At 53.8% G+C, this 22,862-nt stretch overlaps 9 protein-coding genes across 9 annotated transcripts; 6 read left to right on the forward strand and 3 right to left on the reverse strand.

Moving 5' to 3' along the window:
• Window positions 1–408: 408 nt before the first annotated feature.
• Window positions 409–965, reverse strand: N7459_001270 (mRNA splicing protein SMD1; the record flags this gene model as incomplete). The annotated part of the gene is made up of 3 exons (XM_056940455.1): window positions 409–707; window positions 812–903; window positions 952–965. 3 exons carry the CDS (start codon window positions 963–965, stop codon window positions 409–411), a joined length of 405 nt encoding a protein of 134 aa, XP_056804735.1.
• A 2,738-nt stretch (window positions 966–3,703) lies between these two features.
• N7459_001271 (uncharacterized protein) lies at window positions 3,704–4,169 on the forward strand (the record flags this gene model as incomplete). The annotated part of the gene is made up of 2 exons (XM_056940456.1): window positions 3,704–4,098; window positions 4,142–4,169. The coding sequence occupies 2 exons, from the start codon at window positions 3,704–3,706 to the stop codon at window positions 4,167–4,169; spliced, it is 423 nt and encodes a 140-aa protein (XP_056804736.1).
• A 51-nt stretch (window positions 4,170–4,220) lies between these two features.
• Window positions 4,221–5,217, forward strand: N7459_001272 (uncharacterized protein; the record flags this gene model as incomplete). Its single annotated transcript, XM_056940457.1, has 5 exons — window positions 4,221–4,275; window positions 4,326–4,551; window positions 4,618–4,686; window positions 4,768–4,827; window positions 4,884–5,217. The coding sequence occupies 5 exons, from the start codon at window positions 4,221–4,223 to the stop codon at window positions 5,215–5,217; spliced, it is 744 nt and encodes a 247-aa protein (XP_056804737.1).
• Window positions 5,218–5,605: 388 nt separating this feature from the next.
• Window positions 5,606–8,500, forward strand: N7459_001273 (uncharacterized protein; the record flags this gene model as incomplete). Its single annotated transcript, XM_056940458.1, has 1 exon — window positions 5,606–8,500. The coding sequence occupies one exon, from the start codon at window positions 5,606–5,608 to the stop codon at window positions 8,498–8,500; it is 2,895 nt and encodes a 964-aa protein (XP_056804738.1).
• Window positions 8,501–9,164: 664 nt separating this feature from the next.
• Window positions 9,165–10,078, reverse strand: N7459_001274 (anticodon-binding domain-containing protein; the record flags this gene model as incomplete). The annotated part of the gene is made up of 3 exons (XM_056940459.1): window positions 9,165–9,272; window positions 9,334–9,844; window positions 9,945–10,078. 3 exons carry the CDS (start codon window positions 10,076–10,078, stop codon window positions 9,165–9,167), a joined length of 753 nt encoding a protein of 250 aa, XP_056804739.1.
• Window positions 10,079–10,822: 744 nt separating this feature from the next.
• N7459_001275 (NADP(+)-dependent, decarboxylating phosphogluconate dehydrogenase) lies at window positions 10,823–12,895 on the reverse strand (the record flags this gene model as incomplete). The annotated part of the gene is made up of 5 exons (XM_056940460.1): window positions 10,823–11,263; window positions 11,328–11,756; window positions 11,821–12,272; window positions 12,349–12,536; window positions 12,879–12,895. The coding sequence occupies 5 exons, from the start codon at window positions 12,893–12,895 to the stop codon at window positions 10,823–10,825; spliced, it is 1,527 nt and encodes a 508-aa protein (XP_056804740.1).
• Window positions 12,896–13,869: 974 nt separating this feature from the next.
• On the forward strand, window positions 13,870–14,922 carry N7459_001276 (RNP domain protein; the record flags this gene model as incomplete). The annotated part of the gene is made up of 1 exon (XM_056940461.1): window positions 13,870–14,922. One exon carries the CDS (start codon window positions 13,870–13,872, stop codon window positions 14,920–14,922), a length of 1,053 nt encoding a protein of 350 aa, XP_056804741.1.
• A 776-nt stretch (window positions 14,923–15,698) lies between these two features.
• N7459_001277 (uncharacterized protein) lies at window positions 15,699–18,085 on the forward strand (the record flags this gene model as incomplete). Its single annotated transcript, XM_056940462.1, has 3 exons — window positions 15,699–16,214; window positions 16,288–16,773; window positions 16,862–18,085. 3 exons carry the CDS (start codon window positions 15,699–15,701, stop codon window positions 18,083–18,085), a joined length of 2,226 nt encoding a protein of 741 aa, XP_056804742.1.
• A 1,724-nt stretch (window positions 18,086–19,809) lies between these two features.
• Window positions 19,810–21,532, forward strand: N7459_001278 (carotenoid oxygenase family protein; the record flags this gene model as incomplete). The annotated part of the gene is made up of 2 exons (XM_056940463.1): window positions 19,810–19,869; window positions 19,931–21,532. The coding sequence occupies 2 exons, from the start codon at window positions 19,810–19,812 to the stop codon at window positions 21,530–21,532; spliced, it is 1,662 nt and encodes a 553-aa protein (XP_056804743.1).
• Window positions 21,533–22,862: the final 1,330 nt, after the last annotated feature.

Genomic DNA, 22,862 nt, shown 5'->3' on the forward strand with positions numbered 1-22,862 from the left:
CACCCTACGTGTAGACCATTGAAGTGTGAGAGAGGCAGCTAACCAGTCATAGGTTGACCCAGAGGCTGAGGTTTGGGTCCTGCCAAGATTTGCACAGATGGAACTCTTTATACGCTCGCGGCTCTTAGATGGAACGTGGATTTCGGCCTATGATTATGATTTTGTGGTCCACAAATAGGGACATTCTCCAGTAAATCCGAGGCTGCTGTCCTTATCAGATTGCGATGACAGTTCAGAGCATGAACCAGAAACCAGAGAATATTGCTTTTTCTTTCGCCCTCCCAAATTTGAAAGAAGCCCCGGGGTAACACAGATGAGATCCCATGATCATGCAAAGTAGAAAAGAAAACCAGTTCAAAGATAGAAAAAAAAACGAAACGCCGGTCTGTACTCTTAGAAAGAAATCACCTAGAAACCACGACCCCGCCCACGGCCACGACCACGGCCTCGGCCACCCCGGCCACCCCCGCGGCCGCGGCCCCGATCTGCCTCCTTGCGGGCCTTGTTCTTCGGCTTGGGAGCGTCATCCACCAGCAGAGTATCGAGGGGCAAGGTGTCGGGGAGGATGTAGTAGCGGATCGTAGAGCCACGGATGTTGATGGTGTCGAGCGAGATGGGGTCACGGCCTTTAGGGGTCATCTTGACGGTACGAAGGGAGGTGTTCATCTGCGGCGAAACAGCCGTGACGGTGCCATGGAGAATTGTGCCTGTATGGGGTTTGAGGAATCAGCCTCAGAAGAAGATATTGCGGTGGTGGGAGAACTGAAAATTGGCGCCGGGGTTAACAAGGGAATTGGTCGAGAGAGCCTACCATTCTTGAGCTCGATAGTTACCGACTCATTGGCACATTTCATCAAAAACCTGGTTGATGGGTCAGCGGGCAGCTCCAAAAAGATCTGAGATCTCCGACGGCAGGTGGTGGCCGACGGTGCAGATCAAGGCGTCACCTACCGAACAAGCTTCATAGTGAAGGAATCAGCCACACGTAATGAGGGAGAATGTCACGAGTAGGTCCCAGCAGCTAGCAGCGTTGGTGGGGAAAGAGCCGTGAGCATCGACGCGGGTTGGTGATGGCGTTGGATTGCAGTGCAGAGTTGGCTGGAGTCACGTGGCAGATCTTGAATCCTCCACGTGACCCCGTGTCACAGTGACTGCGAGCTGACTTCTAGCTCTCTTGTAGCATCGATCTTGCATTTCTTCTCAAAGTCGATCGGACCCTGCAGCCCGGTACAAGGATTCTGGAGAACCCTGTCGTGTTACACCACCTCCACCCCCCATCTGCCACCGAGCAGCTTTGTCCAGATTGATTCTAGTGTCCCACCTATCTACGTTCCCATTTGGGTCCCTATGATACGTCCGTGGACAGGGGCCTAATGAGCGACGATCTGCATACTGCAGTCAGATTATGCAACGCGTCCTCAATGAACGGGCTTTAGGTGAAAGTCCTAATCACAGTAGGGATGCCGAACTCCGAAGGTGGGTGCTCACCAAAGCCGACAAGTGAGATACACAAATCCACGTACACACAACCACGTGTCCTGGCCACGCCACATTTCCCTTGGAACCAGCCTACCTCTTCATAGTTACATCTAGCCGATGACCGTTCCACCTCTATCAGTTTCTTTTCGCTTGGACACTGTTGACGGACCATACTCGGTCTCCATTCCCGATGATCGGCTCCACTTTTATAAGTTCGGCTGAGCCACGGCCAACGATTTCACTGGAGTCTCCCCCATCGGCGGGGAGATCCCCATGCAATGTCAAGTCATGATGGGGAGAAAGAATGAAAAGCAGAGAAAATCCGATAGTAGAAGTCAGGCCGGAGCAAGGCTACACTCGCAAGCACGGCAATTTACAACTCAGTCCACATGGTGCAGATAAGGCTTGCCAGACAAGGCTCGGGCCTCCGAGAGTCAGGGAAACTGAAAATCACCACGCAAGATTCACCGCATCGGTCGAATTGTCTGCTTAAGTCGGGACGTTCCGCTTACCACTCTGTCCAGGGAACGAACCTAAAGGCCGTGTAAGGTTTGCCATGCAGCCTTACATATCGCACAAGAGACACATGGCTGAAGATGCATTATTGTTGTGCGGATCCCAGAAGCCCTTGAGTGTGGAGAGAGCCGGTCGATCGCGCGAGTTGGCCCCAGAGCAATCCCGGCGGCGCCACAGCCTCGGGTCTTGACAAATTCGTGAGCGCTAGTAAGCGGAATCAATGGCCGACTTTCTCACCTTGTCATAATCAATGGCTTTCTTCTCTGGCCTTCGACTCGCTCGCCGCCGATTGCTTGTGATTGGGCTCCACTTCGGACACGCTGACCGCAAAGAAATCATATGGGGTTCCTGGGGTTTCAGTGCTGTTGCTCAATCTGGAACTCGGCGATAATATACATGTATAGATCCAAGGGGTTGGAAATGCGAGCCCACCCCGGTGGCCGTCAAATTCGGGGGCCTTGAATCATCGTCCAGGACCAAGGCTGACCGCGAGAAATTTCCCATTTTGCCCCGTCGTCGGCGAGGTATATTCGCATAATATACTTAGGTGGATGAGGCCTCTCGCCACCATTGCCGGATCGAGGACGTGGACAATTATCGCACAATCTGCCTGGACTGGAGATCGGATTCTGCTATCGCTAGACCCTCGCCTACACTCTATACTACACCGTACCAGTGATAAGTATATCCGCCTTCAACGGTGGGTTCGTGGGGGCCGACAAAGCAGTGGTTGGAAACCAGTCCCGTCGAGCCCCTTTGGCTTCCCGTTTCTTTCCCTCTTGGGATGCATCGAATCACGCACTAGACCCAGCATGAGTAAGTTTCCATTTCTTTTTTCCCATTTTCATTTTTATTTTGCTGCTGTTTCTGTTTTCCTTTTCTGAAATGCTGTCAGCCACACGCGAGGCCAGCGTCATGGCCCCCAATCGACCCGGGACGCCCCATTTCCTATTGGGGCTAAAAACCCACACCATCCGAGCCAGGAGCTCTTGCTATACAATGCCGTTCAGGATCATTACACGCCCTGGCCCCGGAACCAATCCCTGTCCAGCTTCTTACCAATATAGGCTTCGGACTATACCACAGAGGATCCGGTGTCAGTTGTGGGGGTCAAAAAAACCCAAGTTGTCCACCTCGGGATAGTGCGGTTTCGGCCCACTTGTTGAAGATCATAGAATCTTACGCGCCCTCTTGCGCTATATGAGATAGGCAATTGTTGCAACCCTTTCCCGTGTGGGAAATTTGGAAGAGGAACAGTTGAAAAGGGCGAACCAAGGCCCGACCTACGCCCTCTCGGTTTCCAGTGATATTTTCCTCCCATCAACCCATCCTCGTGGCCGTCAACGTCCATCATCGACACCAGAAGTTCTAGAAGCCTGCGGTTTGCCTAAGTGGGCCAAGGAGGTGAGTGTACCCAACCCCCGATTTGTGATTGCGGGGACTGTTTTCCCTTGTAACGACGCCCTGCTATCGGCCTGAAGATTTTAAAACTCTGGGTTGCGCCCGTCGCGTAGCCCGACTGACAACATCTCAGAAACAAAAACCCTCGCATCTGCCAACGTCGACTCTGGTCTACTAGTCTATCACTGTATGTTGCGTTTTATGGATTGTCGCCCCTCCGTTCCCCCCTATGTTTCGCTGGCCCCTCCGGCCCCCTTCTGCTCGAGCGTAGTCTTGCGCTAGGTCATTGACCTAGATCAAAATCCCAATGTCTCCCGGGAATTCAAGCTCACAGGATCATTCGTTTCACCGCAGGAACCAACGCGATTTAACTAAGGACCCAGCCTCGCATACAGAAGCCGGGTATCTGTCCACTCTGATTGAGTCAGTACAGGCGCCGAACTTCCAACCAGGCGCTTTTCCTGTCCCGGCCTCTTCTTGGCCCTTTAATAGCGCTGTACCGGCCCTAGAAAACGACTCGCATCCAACGCAGGCGTTTCCAGTCCCACTGCACCAGCAGCACTCGACTACTTCACTGCATTCGAGCTCAAGTCTACCTACTCCTCTTCTTGACTTGGACACCTCACTCTCTACACAGAGTGACCAACCATCTTTCGACGAGAGTGTCAATTGTAAACAGCAATTGACCGCTGAACCAGCACGGTGAGTCCCTGATATCTTGCCCTGTGTTGGACAAACCCCGAAGTCCAAAGCGAAGAAGTACAGTTGACTGACCATATATGCCTTTCCCTCTGCTCAGCGGCCTTGGAATCACACCATACCATATGTCCGTAGCATCAGACACATACTTTGCTGGCCCCATGCAGCCAAATTCTCACCGTAAGGAAGTTCTCTCCTGGCTGCATGGGTATCAACTAACATGATGACAGACTATGTCTGGGGAAATCGTCCCTTTCAACCGCTGCAGCCTCTTCCAGGGGGTATGAACCAACAGTTTCCACCGCCACATTCATATCCCTCGTCGGGATTTCCAGTTGGCTACAATGGTCACCCTAGCGGACCAATGCATGGTTACCACCCGGAATCGCCAGCAGCACCACAGCCATCATACCTTCCTGCAGCACATAGCAGCACTCGACAAAGCCATTCTCGCAGGTGAGCCGATCTGTGGACTCTGTATTGCTTTGCCGTTGGAATGGCATATTGACGGTTTGCTTCTAGTCCTTCGATGGCTCGTCCTTTCCCTCCTCACTCGGCTGCCGGCTTACCCGAACAACCTCTTATGACCACGTACGTTGCCTAGAACGGGAACCAGGATCCCAGGCTTTGCACCCCACAAGAAGATCGAAAGTTGACTGATCTACTTGATAGCTCCTCTCCTTACATGATGAATCAACCCGCCTACTACCTCCCCGAAGCACCCTCAATTCCGTGAGTCGATCTCACTCAAATGGTCGCCCGGGATCCCGACTAACTGAAGCCATCAGGTCCTCTCACCCCTCGTCTATGAGCTCGCAGGCCTCTTCCATGGTCACCGAGCCCATATTCTCCCCATCCGACTCAATCCCGACAACGGACGGCGAGCATCCACTCCGAGTAGTTAGTTCTCGACCACGACCACAATGTTGGGACCACGGTTGCAACGGTCGCGAGTTCTCAACTTTCAGCAACCTTTTGCGACACCAGCGAGAGAAGTCTGGGGTGGTTGCCAAAGCAGAATGCCCTATCTGCGGGGCGGTCTTCACACGTACGACAGCACGAAACATCCACGTTGCGCAGGGCAAGTGTAAAGGGGCGGGGCGAGAATCGTCGGCGGAGTAAAACAGCGCGATCGGCATGGGTTGGTGTTTGGGTATTCGGGTCCATCTTTTGGTGGTTATCTTTCTTTTCCCTTGTCTTTTTTCCTCACTATTACTGGGACATAGAGATTTTTTTTTTTTTTTTTTTTGCAGCGAGAAGCCAAAGTAGCTCCATATATAATGTACCGCGTGGATTTCCCCCACGTGATGCCTCAGGCCAACAGCGGGTGACTCAAGTCGGCGATTGAAAGCGCAGCAGTTGCAACGATCTTCCATCATCCAATACAAGAATGTCTTCTTCGGTTCCGTCGATTCAGACTCCGTGCAGAGATCTTTATTTATTCTTTCAGATACCGCCCTTGCCCGTGTGAACGAGTAGTCCACAATCAAACGTTCCTTGGCCCGCGGCCATGGCATCCATCTTTACTTATGACCCTGACCCGCCCCGGGTTTCGTCCCCGTGGTCGACCTCGGGATCGTCGACTCCTCAGGTTCACCCGTCCAGCAGTCGTGGTCTCGCTTTTCGCACACGGTCCGCTTCCGCGCTGAACCGCGCCGACCCTGACGTCTTGTCCGACTATGGAATCACCAAGTTGGAGCCAGAGCCCCAGGAGGGTCCCACGGAGTACAAGCTGCACCTACTTCTCCGTCCGCGGCGGCCCTACTTGTCCATGTCAACGGGCAATGTAGTCGGTGGCTCGTACCACTCTCGAGTGAGCGCTGTGCCAACTTCCGCTCAAGCATCTCCGGCGCAAGATGTCCCCCTAAAACCGATGCAAGCCAAGTCTTCTCAGAGCCGCCAGCAACGACTCCAGGGGTTGACGACCCAGTTGTTATGGAGACTGCAACAGTCCTCACCCTTCCACTCCTCAACAACAGGCAATCTGGTTGTGCCCGTTCTTCCGGACGCAACTCCCCAGCTAGGGGTGCCCTCAAAACCTGCCAGGCTTCTTCCCGGCCTGGAAGAAAGCCAAGGAGCACTGTACGAAATCGGGGTAGCCGATGATGGCACCTTTGTAGGTCTTACCCAAGACGAACTGGATGAGAGCGTGACCAATCTCCAGGCCATGGCTGCCAGTCTTGGATGTAGAGTCGAGATTCTGCGCCGAGTCATCGTTGGGAAATGTGAATGGATGGAAGACTTGCCATCTACACTGCCTGAGTTATCAAAAAGTCAAACAGGGAGTCTTTGGGTTGCTGAGGCTCTAGTATCCCCAGACTTGGACTTCTACAACCTGTCTCCTAACCGGTCAAGGCGCGACACCGATGGGACTTCACAAGAAGACTCTTTGTCGGAGGAGGACTATTCCCACACCGAACAGATTCGAGTTTCTATTGCCGGGCCAAGCACCGCAGGGAAGTCTTCTTTGCTGGGGACCTTGACATCTTCCTCACTGGACAATGGGAGAGGCATGAGCCGGCTCAGTCTCCTCAAACACCGGCACGAAATCTCATCGGGGATAACTAGCTCCATCGCCCAGGAGCTGATTGGATATGCGGATGATGTGTCTTCCTCTGTCATAAACTATGCTTCGGGCAATGTTGTTGCGTGGGACGATATTCATGCCGCAACGCAGGGAGGCCGTTTGGCTTTCGTATCTGATCTCCCAGGCTCAATTCGTTATCTGAAATCTACTATTCGGGGACTGGTCAGCTGGGCACCACATTATGTGATGCTCTGTATACCAGCAAACTGCGGTGAGGAGACTGCAGAAACAGAAGAGGGAACTGATCATGCTGCGGAGATTGACCTGTGCCTGGCATATCTTGACCTCTGCCTTAAGCTGGAGGTTCCTGTCATGATTGTCATCACAAAGCTTGATGTAGCTTCCCGGGGACGACTACGAGAGAACCTGACGAAGGTGCTGTCTGCTTTGAAGACAACAGGTCGCAAGCCCGCTATGCTTCCTGCGTCCCCAACTGGAGACAAATCGCTTGACCTACAACATATCAGCCCGCTGGACAGCAAAGAAGTACGTAAAATCATTGGAGCAACCAATGGGAACTGGTCTCATACTGTGCCCATTATACTTTCCAGCGCTGTCGATGGCTCAGGGATAGGCAAGCTCCACGCTTTCCTTCGATACCTGCCTATTCCCCCTCGGCCACCACAGAGGAGGTTGCGATTGTCCCACTTCACCCCTTCGCCCCAGCGGAATCATATGAGCATTTTTGACGTGGATGAAGTCTTCGCTATTCCACCCTCCAAAGTGTACTCTCTGTCCCCAGAGAGAAACGGCCAAGAAAGCCGTGGATTGGTTCTATGTGGTCTCGTCCGCCACGGCAGCATCTCGATCGGCGACGAGATGACAATCGGGCCCATCCTTGTCGACACTTCAACGGACAGCGGCAATGACCACGCACCCCTGGGTCTTCTATCTCGCAGCAGCGGACCAGGTCCATCAAGTGAATTTCCCGCGTCCTTTGTGCAGGGTGTATTGACCGGCAAAGACACATCCTCAACGCAAGCCAAATGGCAGCGAGTCCGCGTCGTTAGCGTCCGCGACCTCCGTCTCCCAGTGCGACGTCTTATGGAAGACCAAGTCGGTACAATAGGCGTCGAGTTTCTTGCCTCCCCCGAGGATGGCCGCTTGCCTCGTCTTAGCCGAATTCGTAAGGGAATGGTGCTCACGAACTTCCTCGCTTCTCTGCCACCCACTAATCGCCTCCCATCGCCGCTTCCCCCCACATTACCGTTGCCCTTCCACACGGGCTTCATAGCTACCTTCCCGGCAACAGAGTTCTCAGCCGCAAACTCGCCGCCCTTACTCCTGGGCGGCAATGCGATAGCTTATATAGCTAATATCCGGACCACCGTCCGGGTTGTCTGCATGGCGCTCGCAGGAACAGGCGACGAGCCCGCATCATCGCCACCATCTCCCTCCGAGCCGGAATTCTTCAGTTTCGACGGCGACGGTCAGCCCCCCGGCAGAGACAAAGGAGTCAGCGCCGGCAGTGGGCAAGTGAAAGGATCTGCCAGCCCTGCCTCCCTAGGGTGCCGGCCATCTACGACGGATATCAGTAAAGTTGTCTCTGGTGCATCTGGTGCTGTTCCTGGGATGCCTACGACAGAGAGCTTCCGGGAGGACGTGAAAATCACGTTTGCGCTTGTCACGTCTGTCGAGTGGATGGAGCTTGGATCGCAGGTTCTGGTGATGCCGGGAGTTTCGATGGTGACTTCGTCATCTGGCGTCGCGGTTGCATCAGGGCCTGGGTCGGGTGTAGTGTCAATATCTGGGTTGGAAGGGTTTGTCGGGACTGTCTGTGAGGTTGTTTCAGGGCGAAATGTCGGAAGTGAGAATTAGGTCGGGATGGGTCTTGATTGTTGAGAGCTTGACAGGTTGTTGATTATTCGCGCCTTCGGCCATACTACATTTGATTATACGTTCACATTGTCTATAGTAACTCCCTTCTTGGAGAGCGTGCAGGGTGAGTTTCGGATATCTCAGCGTGAGAATTGATGATGTGCACAAACTCAATCTGATCTACGGGTTCTTCGCTGCTTCGGGGGGCTAAATGTAATGCCATAGGGGATTTATGGTGAATAAAGCGACTAGCTTGCTTGCTATAGCATGATATTCTTGGGAGATGACGAGATGAACTCGCGGAGGAAAAGAGGAAACAAGCCATATCAGGAAGTCTGGTGGAGTCCAGTTCTCTTGAACTCACCACCAAGCACATGCTCCCGGGCATTGCTGCTCACTTATGCACTCGGGACCTACCCACCTCTTCCGCTGGAGGTGGGCCGACCCTCATGACCGTACAAATGATCTAGTGGACCATCTCATACCACGTCGGTCCCATCGTGACCTACATATCTCATAAACTTGGGGTATATCCATGAAGTGTACACCGAGCGCGGATGACATGCCCCGTCACCCTCGGCGCGCTCGATAAACCTGGTCAAACGCACATCACCATGTTTTCGAGTCTATTTTTGTCAAAGGTGAGGTCGAGGTAGGACCATGTCTATCCACCCTTGCGCTGATCGCCGGCAGCATTGCGGGCGAAAGTGCTCGTTGACCCGATAGTCGCGCTAGCATTGCGAAGCTCGATCTTCTTGCGCTCCATCTCGAGCTGGAATCAAGAGTCATCAGTATCCACGGGTGAAGGTAACCGCCGCAGTGTGGAAACTTACCACCTTGCGCACTCGAGTGAGAGCAGCCGTGTCACCCTCTACCAATGGGCGACAGTCATCAACCCGGTACGGAGCAGCAATGGTGACCGCATCTGCAACCACAATGCTCTGTCCATCCCACCGCGCAGGCATAGTCCGACTAAAGGCATCGAACAGATCCTGAGCCTCGCGAGTGACGCCCTTTCCACGTCGCGCCTCGCGGTCAAGCGCTTCACCAACTGCCTTAATCTCACGAGCCTTCAGCGCACGAACGTCCAGCGCCTGGATAGTAGGCTGCACATCGGTGAAAGAGGGAGACTCGGATAAGCTCGACGGCGGGAGGTTGAGGAGCTGGAAAGACTGGATTCGCGAGACCGGAACGACGCGGTAGTCTCCGCTCTGCGCCTGTTTAGCGTCCCCGGATGGCGGGGCAGGAGAGGTGTTGATGGCGACGAGGTTGGTGATGGGGCATGCCGTAAAGAGTGTTCCCTCAAAGGTCGAGGTGGTTGGCGCAGCCGTTGTGATGCGGACGCTAACAGGAAGAGAGAACGATATTAGCACGGCGGTGTCTTACACACAAAGCGACTATTTGTGATTGTTTGATTCAATAGCTTTGATTCAGCGGGACTCACCGAGCACCGATCGCACCACTCAAGGCTGCTTCCAAGGGCACCATAGTCGTCGCCATGTCGGACCCCGCTGCGCTACCCGATGGACCTTGTGACACTTTCGCTCCTGAACTCTGGCGCTTAGTATTATCTGCCATGCGATGGGTGACGTTGGCCCGGGCGGTGTGATCCACAAATCCACAAACGGCCCTGGATCCTCGAGATGAGATGTCGTCGAGTCAACCCTCTGTGTTTGTTGAGCCTCGGTGGTGACCTTGGTGCATTGGACGCAAGCAAGGGTCAATTGACGTCGGCCTGTCCGGGCAGGAGCCTACTTGGCCTGGTCTCCTGTTGGAGTTCGACGACTCGGGGGGAGTCTCTAATCGTTCGACTGCAGAACGAGCGAAGGAGCGTAATAGGAAGGAAGCAGCGCACAAAAGCCGTGAAAGAAGCACCGCACCCCAGAATTGTTGGAGGAAGGTGAGCAACGCGATAAGATCCAATGGATAGGAGCGACGTCGTCTCGGGCCCCGATCGGGTTTAGCGCTGCTTGCCCGCACTCGGTGCCTTGGCGCCTGGGGCATTCTTATACCTCATCGTGGACGTTCTTGCAAGTCGAGCTGCTGTTGAGCAGAAACTATGAAAAGTCAATGCGTCGATATCAGATATGTCTTTGGAAGCGACTGGTGAAAAGACAAGTACACCTCGACAGTATGTATCAAGAATCAAAGCTGCCATTTGAGTACTGCACTGTAGAGTGATGAGATGGAACCTCGTGCGATCTTCAGACAATGCTCGATAATGATCGTGTGAAAAGCTTGGAAACAATTTATTCGTTACGTTCCAGTCATAGTGGCATCTAAATACATTCAACCCATTTTTTTCTCCTTCTATTTTCGGCCTTATGCCACGTAGGTGGAGGCCGACACATCACCGCCACGGCCGGTCCAGTTGACGTGAATGTCCTTACCCTCGGGGAAGGTCTCACTGGCGTGCTCAGGCTTGATGCGGAAGGTGTGAGCACCGAAGTAGTCACGCTGAGCCTGGAGCAGGTTGGCGGGCAGATCTTTGGTGCGGTAGCCGTCGTAGAAGCTGAGAGCAGTGGTGAAGGCGGGCAGAGGAATACCCCAAAGAGCAGACTTGCTGACAACGTTTCTCCAGCCGCTCTGGGCGTGGTGGATAGCCTTGGTGAAGAAGTCGTCGAAGAGCAGGTTCTCGAGGTCGGGGTTGTTCCGGTAAGCGTTGGTGATGTCCTTCAGGAAGACGGAGCGGATGATGCAGCCACCGCGCCACATCAGAGCGATAGAGGGCTTGTTCAGCTTCCAGCCGTATTCCTTGGCGGCCTATAGGAAATGTGGTCAGTACAAGCTCAGTTTGCTGCGAAGAGAATATGAAACCAGTGCTTACGTTCTGGATGAGCATGAAGCCCTGGGCGTAGGAGATAATTTTGGAAGCGTAAAGAGCCTGCTCTAGATCATCGATAAAAGCGGCCTTGTCGCCAGTGAAGTTGGGGGCAGGGCCGCTAAGGATGGTAGCGGCACGGCCACGCTCATCCTTGAGGGCACTCAGGCAGCGGGCGAAGACAGCCTCACCGATCAGGGTGACGGGCATGCCGAGGTCAAGCGCGTTGATGGCGGTCCACTTGCCAGTGCCCTTCTGACCGGCCTTGTCCAAGATCTTCTCGACGAGCGGGGTGCCGTCATTGTCGTTGTAGTAGAGGACGTCGCGGGTAATCTCAATGAGGAAGGAGTCGAGAACACCAGTGTTCCACTTGGCGAAGACATCACCAATCTCCTTGCAGGACATACCCAGACCACGCTTCAAGATGTCGTAGGCCTATTCCCCCTGCAATTAGTTCCTTGAACGACATATAACCTGGAGACGGGTGCTATCTACTGACCTCGCAAATGAGCTGCATGTCACCGTACTCGATACCGTTGTGAACCATCTTGACGTAGTGGCCAGCACCCTCGTCACCGACCCAGTCACAGCAGGCCTCACCGTCGCTCTTGGCGGCGATACTCTGGAAGATATCCTTGATGTGGGGCCACGCGGCCTCGTTACCACCAGGCATGAGAGAGGGGCCGTAGCGGGCACCCTCCTCACCACCAGAGACACCGCTACCGACGAAGTTGATACCCTTCTCGGAGAGGTATCGAGTGCGGCGGTTACTGTCGGGGAAGTGGGAGTTACCACCGTCAATGATGATGTCACCCTTCTCAAGGAAGGGCAGGAGGGACTCGATGAAGTCATCGACGGGCTTGCCAGCCATGACCAGGAGCATGATGCGACGGGGACGCTTGAGCTTGGAGCAGAACTCCTCGACAGAGTGAGCACCAACAATGGGCTTGCCTAGCACAGATCGTTCAGCCGCCTGTCACCGAAAAAGGGGGGAAGAATCGGTTCGAGTGCTTCGCGAGATGCTTACCCTGGGCTTCATTGCTCAGAAAACGGTCGACCTTGGCGGTGGTACGGTTGTAGGCGCAGACGGTGAATCCGTGGTCGGCAGCGTTGAGGATCAGGTTCTGGCCCATAACGGCCAGACCGATGAGGCCGAAATCAGCACTGGGAACAAGATGCGCCGGAGCGCCGACATTGATGCCGGCGAGACGGGCGCTATTGTCAGTGACCGAGTCCTCTTGTCAATAGCCGGGTAAACGCGAATAAATAGATATGCAGAAAAAGGGAGTACCCGTGCAATCCCGCGGAACGTAGACCCGCGAGATTCCTCGGCTGGTTTGCATGATGAATACATCAAGAGCAGTGGGCACGTATAGTGCCCGCATCAAAGCAGCTGTAGAAAGCTCGCGCGCCTACCAGTTCTGGACCGTGACGGCATTGGGCGGAACGGAAGGAATTTGGCGGGGGGGGGGGAAGGCGCGCAGGAAGGAGAGAAGAGAACGAACGGGGATGGGGATGGGGGAGCAAGATGCGAGAAGCGGGAGGAGAGGTACTTACACAGCCTTGTCAGCCATGTTGGGAGTTGGATTGAAGACGAAGGAGATGGGTATCTACAGTTGGGAGTGGTTGAAGGAAGAGAAAAGAGGAAGGGAGGGAAATATGTCAGAGAAGTTCTAGTTCCGCTTCGGCTTACGGAGCAAGTCTTCCGTCATAAGGAAGTCGCCGGCGGGGGGAAAGTTACCGGCTTTGGAGGTCCTTCGCTGTGTCCGGTGTAGCGCCAAGTCAGCGTAGGAGCAGAGTCGTCCGGTGAGGGTCATCCCACTCGGGTCTTGCTTCTTGCACTCCGTGTTTCTCGTGGGAGAGTCAATCTGGCCCGAGTACATAGTAACTGTCGCAGAGGAGGCTAGTTGTGGCGCGGGGCAATGGAGGGGTACGTCGGAATCCATTGCTATTTGTTCTACGCGCTATACAGATCCCGCGAGCAGCAGGCCGGGGGATACGAAGGCATCTGCCGTGGCTGATTCAGTCCACAGAATTGCCCACGCCCAACAACCCCCGCGCATCCATTCCACGCATCGGTGAACTGTTCAGGCGTAGACGGAGAAACTTCTTCATCTCAACCGGTCTTCGTGGCCGCTAGGCCCAATGCGGCCTAGAGTGGGGGTTCTTCTGCTGACTCATGGCCATACGTCATGGTGCTGAGTCATCTCCTCGGGCCGCGGGTCCGGACCTGCTACGGTGGACGGGAGCGACCATCTGCGCTTGCACTCCATTTTCTTTTCGGGAGAGGCGCCTATCGCAAGATCCAAGGATCGTCTGAAAACCCAAGTGCTCCTCGACACCATTTCCTGACCGTTGCTGGAGAAAAGCTGAACCACTCCTGCCACCGATTCATCTCGCATTCAACTTGTGTAGGGGTTTCCCCCCTCGGGACTTCAGGCGTTACGACTGGCGGATTGATTGCGGCGCTCGTCAGGCCCTGAAGGTACGTTGTGGCTGCTATTCTACACAGCTCCAACCGTCTCTCCTTGCGGACTCTCCGTTCATCATGTCCTTTCCGCCCCCTCCAGGTCTTAAACAGGCGCCTTCGTCACTGCCTCCTCGACCACCTCCATCCACCAATGCCGCGCAGCCGCCTGCCGGTCCCGGTTATGGTGGCAATGTGCGCCCATCCGGCTACAGCGCCTTCACGGCATTCGCCCCGCGCTCCGTAGCATCGACGCAATCTCAGCGCACCGCCAGCCCGGTGATTTCGGCCCCGCCAGTCACATCTGCCGGTTATGCGGCGCCTGCGACCAATTACGGAAACTACTATCAACAACCACAAACCTACCAGAACGGACCCTCTTATTACGGAGCTCCATACAGCGAGAACACATACGGCCCGACCATCCCGCAGATCCAGAATCCCTTTGGCTCCACGCCCGGCCAGCCCTATGGTGGCCGTCGAGGCCGCGAGCCGGGCGTTGACGCAGAAACCGAGGCGCAGATTGCCCAGTGGCAGAGCGCCTATGCCAACCCAGGCGACGAAGCCCCCTCAAAACGACGCGATGGCACGCAGTCTGCCACCGGCACGGCTACCGGTGCGGCGACACCAGTGACCGGAGGCCCTGGAGTCGGAACACCTGTCCCTCAACCCGAATCGCAAACCACTGTCACTCGATCCGGCGGTGGTCAAAATTGGACCGACTCGACCCTCTTAGAATGGGACCCGGCCCATTTCCGGCTTTTCGTGGGTAACCTCGCAGGCGAAGTGACCGACGACTCATTATTGAAGGCATTTGCGCGCTACCCGTCTGTGCAGAAGGCTCGTGTAATCCGAGAGAAGCGCACACAGAAAAGCAAGGGGTATGGGTTCGTCAGTTTCAGCAACGGTGATGACTATTTCAGTGCCGCGCGAGAGATGCAAGGCAAGTACATCGGCTCTCACCCGGTTCTCCTACGACGAGCGACCACCGAAGTGCGGCCGGTTTCGAATAATAAGAACTCGAAGAAAGGTGGGGGTGGAGCCCGAGGGGGGGGACCACCGGGGGGGAAGGTCAAGCATGATGGTGTCAAGAAGCCAGGCAAGACCAAAGGCGGATTGAAAATTCTGGGATGATTCAGCCTCGAACTGTACCCTTTTAACGCCCCGAATATCAATCCGAGCAGACAATGGCGAATACAAATGGGAAGAGCCAAATGAACCAGGTGGCGATCTTCCAATCCATGAAGATCGATCTTTTGCCTAGGGACTCACCAGATCCAGTGAAGTAGTATACTGAGATGCCCTACCCACAGTAGGGAGAGAGTTGTAGTTGTGATCACTCATGTATGACATCGTTGGTGCAGGAGGACCCCAGCAGAGAAGCTATAAGACGATGCATTATTGGCGCCCACGCCGCTAGGATGATCTTCTGGGATCGCCGCATTCCGTCATTGCTTGTCACGTAAGTGTGCATTAGATAGCCATCACTTGGTCGACTAGGAACCTACCTGCGAGTCCTTGGAGCATAACGTGGGTTGGCCATGTATGTAGCCGAGACTCACTTCTGGGGATCCCCCGAGTCATCAGGCAACCCGATAGTTCGGTCTGGGTCCAGTAGAAAGGAAACCGGCTTCTTGGAAGCAACAATGAACTCGATCATCCCAGCGCGAGCATCCAATCGGCAAGCCGCGTCCGCGTGAAAGACGACCGCAGGAACCAATCAGCGGGCGACGGGCCGGGGGTGTGCCAAGCCGAGAATGGTCAGTACAATTCCCAACCCACCGCGCTGGGTTTCGCGCCCCCGCATGTTCTGGCTCGACCGCATCTAGTTTTCACATCGAAGACAGGATCTTCCTCTCTGCTGAGCCCTCTATCATCCTACTTGAGCCCTGCGCCGTGGATGTGTCGTCATGGAGGATCTCCAGGAGGACCGGGCGGACGCCACGGTCCAGCTTGACCGCGGTGCTCAATCGCGCTCGTCTGCGCCGCGGGTGCGGCTCAGCTGCGAGGCCTGTCGCCAGCGCAAAGTCAAATGCGACAAGCTCAGTCCTTGCACGAGCTGTCAGCGACTCGGCTTTGTGTGCGTCCCGGTCGAGCGAGCCCGACTGCCCCGGGGCCGCACAAGGAAGGCTCCCGAGCGGACAGCCGGCTCCGACAAAGAATTGGCTGATCGGGTTGCGAAGCTTGAGCAGCTGTTGAAACGAGTTGCCGCCGAGCGTGAAAATCGGTCGACCGTAGAGGAGACCTCCTCGGCCGCCCCGAGCACGGAGCACAGCTTCGAGACCAAGATGGCCGATGTCGAGACCTGGCGGGACCAGAATGCTCGGCCTGCTGATTCTCAGCCCCGGACGTTCACCCTCCCTCACCGGCCTCGTCAATCCACGACGTATATGGCCAGTTCATTTTGGGAGGATATTATGCAGCAGGTAAGTTGCCGCCGTCACATCTCTTCTCTCTACTAGCGCCGTTGAATCTCAGTTAATCACGCCGCCGGGATAGACGCAAGAGCTGCGAAGTGTGCTTGATGACCGCCTGGAAAGCGAGCATCCTGAATACAAGAATCCATCTACATTCGGGCATTCTTTCGTCGGTTCAGAGAGCTCAGAGAGCGTTTCCAACTCCCCTCAGTCTGTCAAAGGACTCAGCATCTCAGCCCAGACACGGCGGAGCCTGTGCGCGATCTACCTGCGTAATGTTGACCCAGTGTTTAAGGTTCTTCATAGACCATCACTACGGGCATTCCTCCACGATGAGAAACCATATCTGGATTATGAACCAGACCATCACACCCCTGCTACCTTGGCGTTGGCTGTTTACTATGCAGCTGTATGTACGATCGATGAAACGCAGGTCCAATCATTATTCGGCTCGGACAAGAAGACTATTACTGCCGAGCTTCAGAGAGAAACCGAGATGGCCTTGGTCAAGGCAGAGTTTATGACTACAAATGACCTGACCGTTTTGCAGGCATACGTGATCTCCCTGGTATGTTCTTTCTTTTCTCCTCTTGTCGTATACAAGTGCCCCCGCTGCTGCTTGATTTGAATTAAGCATCCAGGCTGACTTGATCTAGCTGGCGGCCCGTTGCCAAGACCAAAGCCGACGTGTATGGACCATGTTGTCTATGGCTCTTCGGGTAGGCCAAGCATTGTGTCTCCACATGCGTGAACCGCCTTTTCAAATCAATGCATTCGAGCAACAGATGCGCCGGCGTTGCTGGCAGGCCATTGGATTACTCGATATTGCTGCCTCACTAGATCGTGCATCCGAACCGATGATGCAAGCGGCATGGCTCCAGAATGCCCCGCCAGCAAACATCAACGACGAGGATATCTGGTTTGGCATGACGGGACCCATTCGAGCGCCCCCAGAGGGCTCGTTTACCGACATGACTCACACACTGATTATCGCAGAAGCACAATCGGTGGCCAGATCTATTGCATTTGCCGATTTTATTGAAATGTCTGTCAAGTCGATGACCATGCGACAGCAGATCCTGCAAGACTTCCAGCTAACAGCCTCAAATCTATTGAGGCAATGTCGACCCGACCTATCTCCATACCAGCGATATGTCCAACGAACGGCCGGCACGGTCTACAGTTGGCTACAGCTCGTATGCGTGCGACCATTGCAGAGAAGCCGCAAGTTTACTCCTCCGGCAGTCCAGGGCGACTATCTTCTCATGCTGGCCGCGGATAATCTGCAGAAGTCGTCGGAAGCGTATTGTGATCCCACAATGGCACCCTGGTCGTGGTTCGGGTCTTTATGGGTTCCATGGCATGGCCTTGCCGTAGCCTTGGCCGAGCTATGCGTCTGCAAGGATGCGGACGTAATGACCAAATACTGGCCTGTGGTGGAGCAAATGTACCACTCAACGAGCACGGTGATTGCAGACTCACAGCACGGGATGCTGTGGAAGCCGATGGAGAAACTCATGAACCAGGCACGAACTCGAAAACGAGAGCTCCTGGGCAACAGCGAGTCTCCTGCCGATCCACTTCGCCATGTGCCAGTCAGTGGTATACCCATTAATCCCAGCACGGCGCAATTGAACCCTCAACCTGCGGTGACCTACCCAGTAGAGCTGGGACCGACTGCTGGCCCGCCAGTTACTATTGACTCTGCCCTCGCGATGCCTGCCGCCCCTACTACGCTGGAACAATGGCCGAACATGTGGGATGCCATGGATCTCAGCACCACTGGGGCACCGGCCCAAGGCGATAACGCGTGGCTGAATTATGAAAGCTTCCTTGGAGATGTATATGATAGTGTGGATACCATGTTTGTTCCTCGTTAATGTGGGCGGAGTTTTGTCTTTTTATCTTCAGGGTTCGATCGGTACCCCCATTGGAATCCAGCCATATTACTAATGAAACTCATGTCTCCATTCCTCTTACTATTGGCGCTTGGAGTTGAGGCCTTCGGTCCGGTGGAGCCCCACACTCGACAAGAGCGCGGCAGTGCGGAAACAACACGCGTGTTCAGAGGCATTATGGATCAGGATCTTTCGCTTGGTGAGAGATCCACTGGGGGTCCAGTAAATTGTACAGAGATCACCCCAAGCGAGGGAGTTGGAGGGATGGTATCTGTGAATATGACTACAGTCTCTGATTCATTCGCATTATCAATCATACCCATGTTTCCTAAGATCGTTATGCATCCTCCGTAGCTTCCTCGACATTCTTATTGCCTCAGATATCTGCGAGCATGAACAGCTCGGCTGGTTGCCATGGAAGGATAGAAGTTTTGAAGCCCCAGTGTCCAGCTTGACTCCGCGTCGGGGGCATCAACATCCATGCTATAATTGTTGATTGTTTGAGACGCCTGGCCTTCGTCCGCATCGCCATCGCCTTTCTCGTAGAGGCGTTGGTAGGTACACATTCGCCCGCGGTGAGTGCACTCAGAACATGGAATTTCCCCATTGCAGGCCTTTCGAATGCTTGCGCAACTGTCGCAGGCCCGTTTGTGTTTCCCACCTCGTTGACTGTCAGGAATTTCCTGGTTTTTCTCTAGACGGGTCTTGCATGATTGCCAGTGCCTTCGTAGCACGTCCCTTGAGGGGCCAGTCAGTAAGCCTTCAATTTAAATCATGATCTGGAGTAATTCCATTGCAGAGAATGCCTCGCAGGTACCAGGAACACCTACCCCCGGCTAAACAGCGCGCCACAGAAATGGCAAACGTGGCTTCTCTCAATATTATCTGGGAGGAAGGTCAGTCATTCGGCAACCCTGACGTCGGGCGCAGTCAGCACATACGGGTTAATTCATGGCGCTTCAGATGATCCAACCGCCCGAACGTTGACGAGCACTTGTCACACCTCCACAGTCGTTCTGCAGTCGCCGATTTAGCCTGTTGCGGCGGGGAGCGATCCATCCGGGCCTTGGCGATTAGATCAGTTCGAGAAAAACACAGGCGAGACGCTATGCACGAGACCCGCGATTGGAAATCGCCCGACTTGATTCGTTCCACGAGCCGAGAGCGCCGAATGAGAATCCGTCAAGCGCGAGGATGGATATCGGGTGATGCGTTCTAGCAGGCGGGTGAATCCCGGCCGTTCTAGCAAGCGGGTGAATCCCGCCCACGAGCGACACTCGGCTTCGGCGTCCTTTTTTTTTCTGGCCTCGCCCCACACAGCTGACGGCGTGAAATAGTTGCCCGTCGGCGTAACAGTCAAAGCACTCGGGGTTGGCGACCAGCGTTGAGGCGCTAGACTGCGCGATTCATGCGATGGAGATGGGGAGAAGGAGAGAGCGGCGACTTGCGCTGATCCACTCGATCCGCTCCCGTCGCGATTCCCCCACCTTTGCTGAGTTCACGCCGGAGTGAATGTTTAAACGATTGACAGCTGTCGCATTGGAACTGAGACACATGATTCAAACGCATCATGTCAGCGTCTTGGGACGAACATAAATAGCGAGCCCAACTCGTCTTTAGCCGAGCTATTTTGCAAGAATCCCGAGTATTTACAGCACGCCCCAGCACCGACAGGCCATCTTTCACGAAAACAACTTGCTCCAGTCATGAGTCCTGTCTCAGAAAACACTGAGGAATACTTCAACAATTGGCCCAATGACAAGGGGGTGAGTGACTTCTGCCTTCATCCCCCCGTTGCAGGGTTGGACTCATCAACAATCACCATAGTTCGATCCCGAGTACGAAGAAAAGAAGCCCATCGAACTTGCTGTGACAGGAAATATCCCTGCTTATTCCGCGGGGACTCTGTATCGCACCGGTCCCGGCAAAAGCCAGGTTAAGACCGAGGATGACCAGATCTTCCAGATCTCACACTGGTTTGACGGGTTTAGCCAAACCCATCGCTTCCAGATTCTGGAAACCCAAGAACCGAACACACCAGTCCGGATCCTGTATAACTCTCGCTTCTCAACAGATGCACTGATCGAACATGTACGAGTAACAGGATCCATGGAAGGGCTCGGATTTGGGCAGAAGCGCGACCCTTGCAAGACTGTGTTCAACAAACTCCAGAGCGAGTATGTTCCTCCCGCTGGTCCGTCAGCACGCAATGTTGGCGTGACCCTCTCAATCAACATGCCCGGTCTCGATGATAAACCCGATGAAGAGTCAGCTGGACGCTGGACGACATCCACAGGAATTCGGACCTTGTACGCGAAGACCGACTACAATGCTTTCAAGAAGCTGGACCCGGAGACCTTGGAGCCCATTGGCCTGACGTCGCAGACGTCACTTCATCCAGACTTGAGCGGTCATATGTCGGCCTCCCACGCTCGCTCTGACCCGGTAACGGGTGATATGTACAACTTCAACCTCACAATGGGACCGACCTCTACATACCGTGTGTTTGGGGTTTCAGGAACAACAGGTAGGACGACCATCCTGGCAACATTTCCGGGAGTGCCTGCATATATTCACTCCCTGCTCCTCACCGAGGACTTCGTTCTGCTCTGTGTCTGGAATTCACATGTCAACCCATTGCTTATCGCTGACAGTTCTTTCCTGGAGAGCATCATGCCAACGGACCCATCTCAGCCCGCAACGTGGTATGTCGTCGACCGCAAACACGGGCAAGGCTTGGTCGCGACATATGAAAGCCCTGCATTCTTCTGTTTCCACACCATCAACGCCTGGCAGGAGCCCTGTAAGGAAGATCCAACCAAAACAGACATCATTGCAGATCTTGTGAGGCTCGACAACACGGAATTTCTCAAGTCCCTTTACTACGACAACCTGGTATCCTCAAGGCCAAGCGCCAAACAGTTTGCGGCCCACAGAGGTGATGCGTTGCGCTCCACTATATCACGATTCCGGCTCCCATCCTTGCCATCAGCCCCGAGCTCGGAGGTCAAGAAAGCTGCTGTTGAATGGTCTGCTTGCAAGGCCTTCTCTCCCGAGCTACCAGTGATAAATACCAGCTTCATGACTCATCGTCACCGATATGTCTATGCCGCAAGCCTCCGTGGAGAGTCAACCATCTCTGATGGTATCGTGAAATTCGACTGTGATACTCAGAATGTTTGTCTGTGGAGACAACACGGTCACTCCCCCGGAGAACCGATTTTTGTTGCGAATCCCAACGGCAAGACAGAAGATGATGGGGTCCTTCTCATCGTTGTGCTTGATGGTATGCAAGGCCACAGCTATCTGCTCTGCCTGGATGCTCGTGACTTGACTGAACTCGGCCGAGCCACTGTTCCTGGCGTTATTGGATTTGGCTTCCATGGCCAGCATGTGTCAAGTACTGGCCTGGCTACTGGCGATTATTAGATTACGACTTAGATTTCTACAAGTCTGCTGAATACGCCCGCGTCTGAAGGCTCTTTGAGCAAACCATGGACGGTCCCTGCCCAGTTTCCATAGAATACAATAAACTCATCCTAAAATCCTTCATTCTTCAGAGTAAGTTTATTGCCTCGTAATTTTGAGAAATAAACTCACTCCAAATTCAAGCGATTGCATTAATCATGCCTGACGCTCAATTTTGATTGCCCCCACTCTAGTCAAAAAGTGCTGGCATCATATATAATCTTTCACCCTTGTATACAGTGGGACTTGATATTGGCCAAAGAGAATGATTTGTTATTGGCAGCCATCGAAGCGAACAAAGGCAATATGCATATCATGACAGACGAAGGGCAGTCAACCGCATCGTTTGCGAAACGGAGGGTTATGACAGCAGTGCAGCGCCCACGAAATGTTTTTTTTTTACGGGCTATTATTTGAGATATGCCAACTACGGGATGGGCATAGTACACAACATGGAATCATTCAATTGCGCATCGGATCTTTTGCGGGAGTGAATTTGGCAAACAAGCTCTGTTATGACAGATCCCCCTCAGCTTCTATGTGCTAACCTAAACAATCATGGTCTATCTACGATGCTTGTTTTCCCACCGATTGCAAAGATTCAAATCCGAGGAGGAAGAATGATTTCACCACTCCCTTGCTCCGTATGAATCGTTCTGCCCTTTTCATCCTGGAATCTTATTTCTTGGCATTAAAAGCAGTACAGTTCTCTCTCGAAGGGCTCTCGGTTGATGCAATGGTACGGATGCGTAATGTAGTTGTTGAATACAGCTGGATCGGCAAGCTCTTCCAACCCTTGCTCTGGTATATGTTATTAACTGACTACCTGGGAAGCAACCCCTAATAGACATACCAGAGTATCCTTTATGACCGCTTCAGGCATACTGAACAAAAGGCACAAGCGATAAAAACCTTGGCAGGCTGGCCCTTCAGAACTTCTTAATCGCAGGCGATGAATTTGTTCTTTGGCTTCAGTTGAAGTCGTTGGGACAATTATAGAGAAAGAGAGAAGGCAGTATCACAGGGCTCGGTATGTTCGCTAGGAAGCTTTGCAGTTGAAGGGAGGGCATGAAAGAGCAAGTCGTGATTGTGGTTAGGCATCAAATGAAAATTGCCTAATCTACCCCTCCTTTTCTTTACGAAACAGCCTAGCCACATCACGGGTGATGTCACCTTGTACATGACTTCGGGATTGTATATAAAAAGCTATATTTATGACTTGACGCTATCATTTTCTTGATACGCTCCTTTTCTGACAGTAGGTAGAGAAGGAGAAGAAAGAGGTAAGCTA

This window comes from Penicillium hispanicum (assembly GCF_028827665.1).
Source record: "Penicillium hispanicum strain IBT 35686 chromosome Unknown utg000001l_segment0_segment0, whole genome shotgun sequence".
Lineage (NCBI taxonomy): Eukaryota > Fungi > Ascomycota > Eurotiomycetes > Eurotiales > Aspergillaceae > Penicillium > Penicillium hispanicum.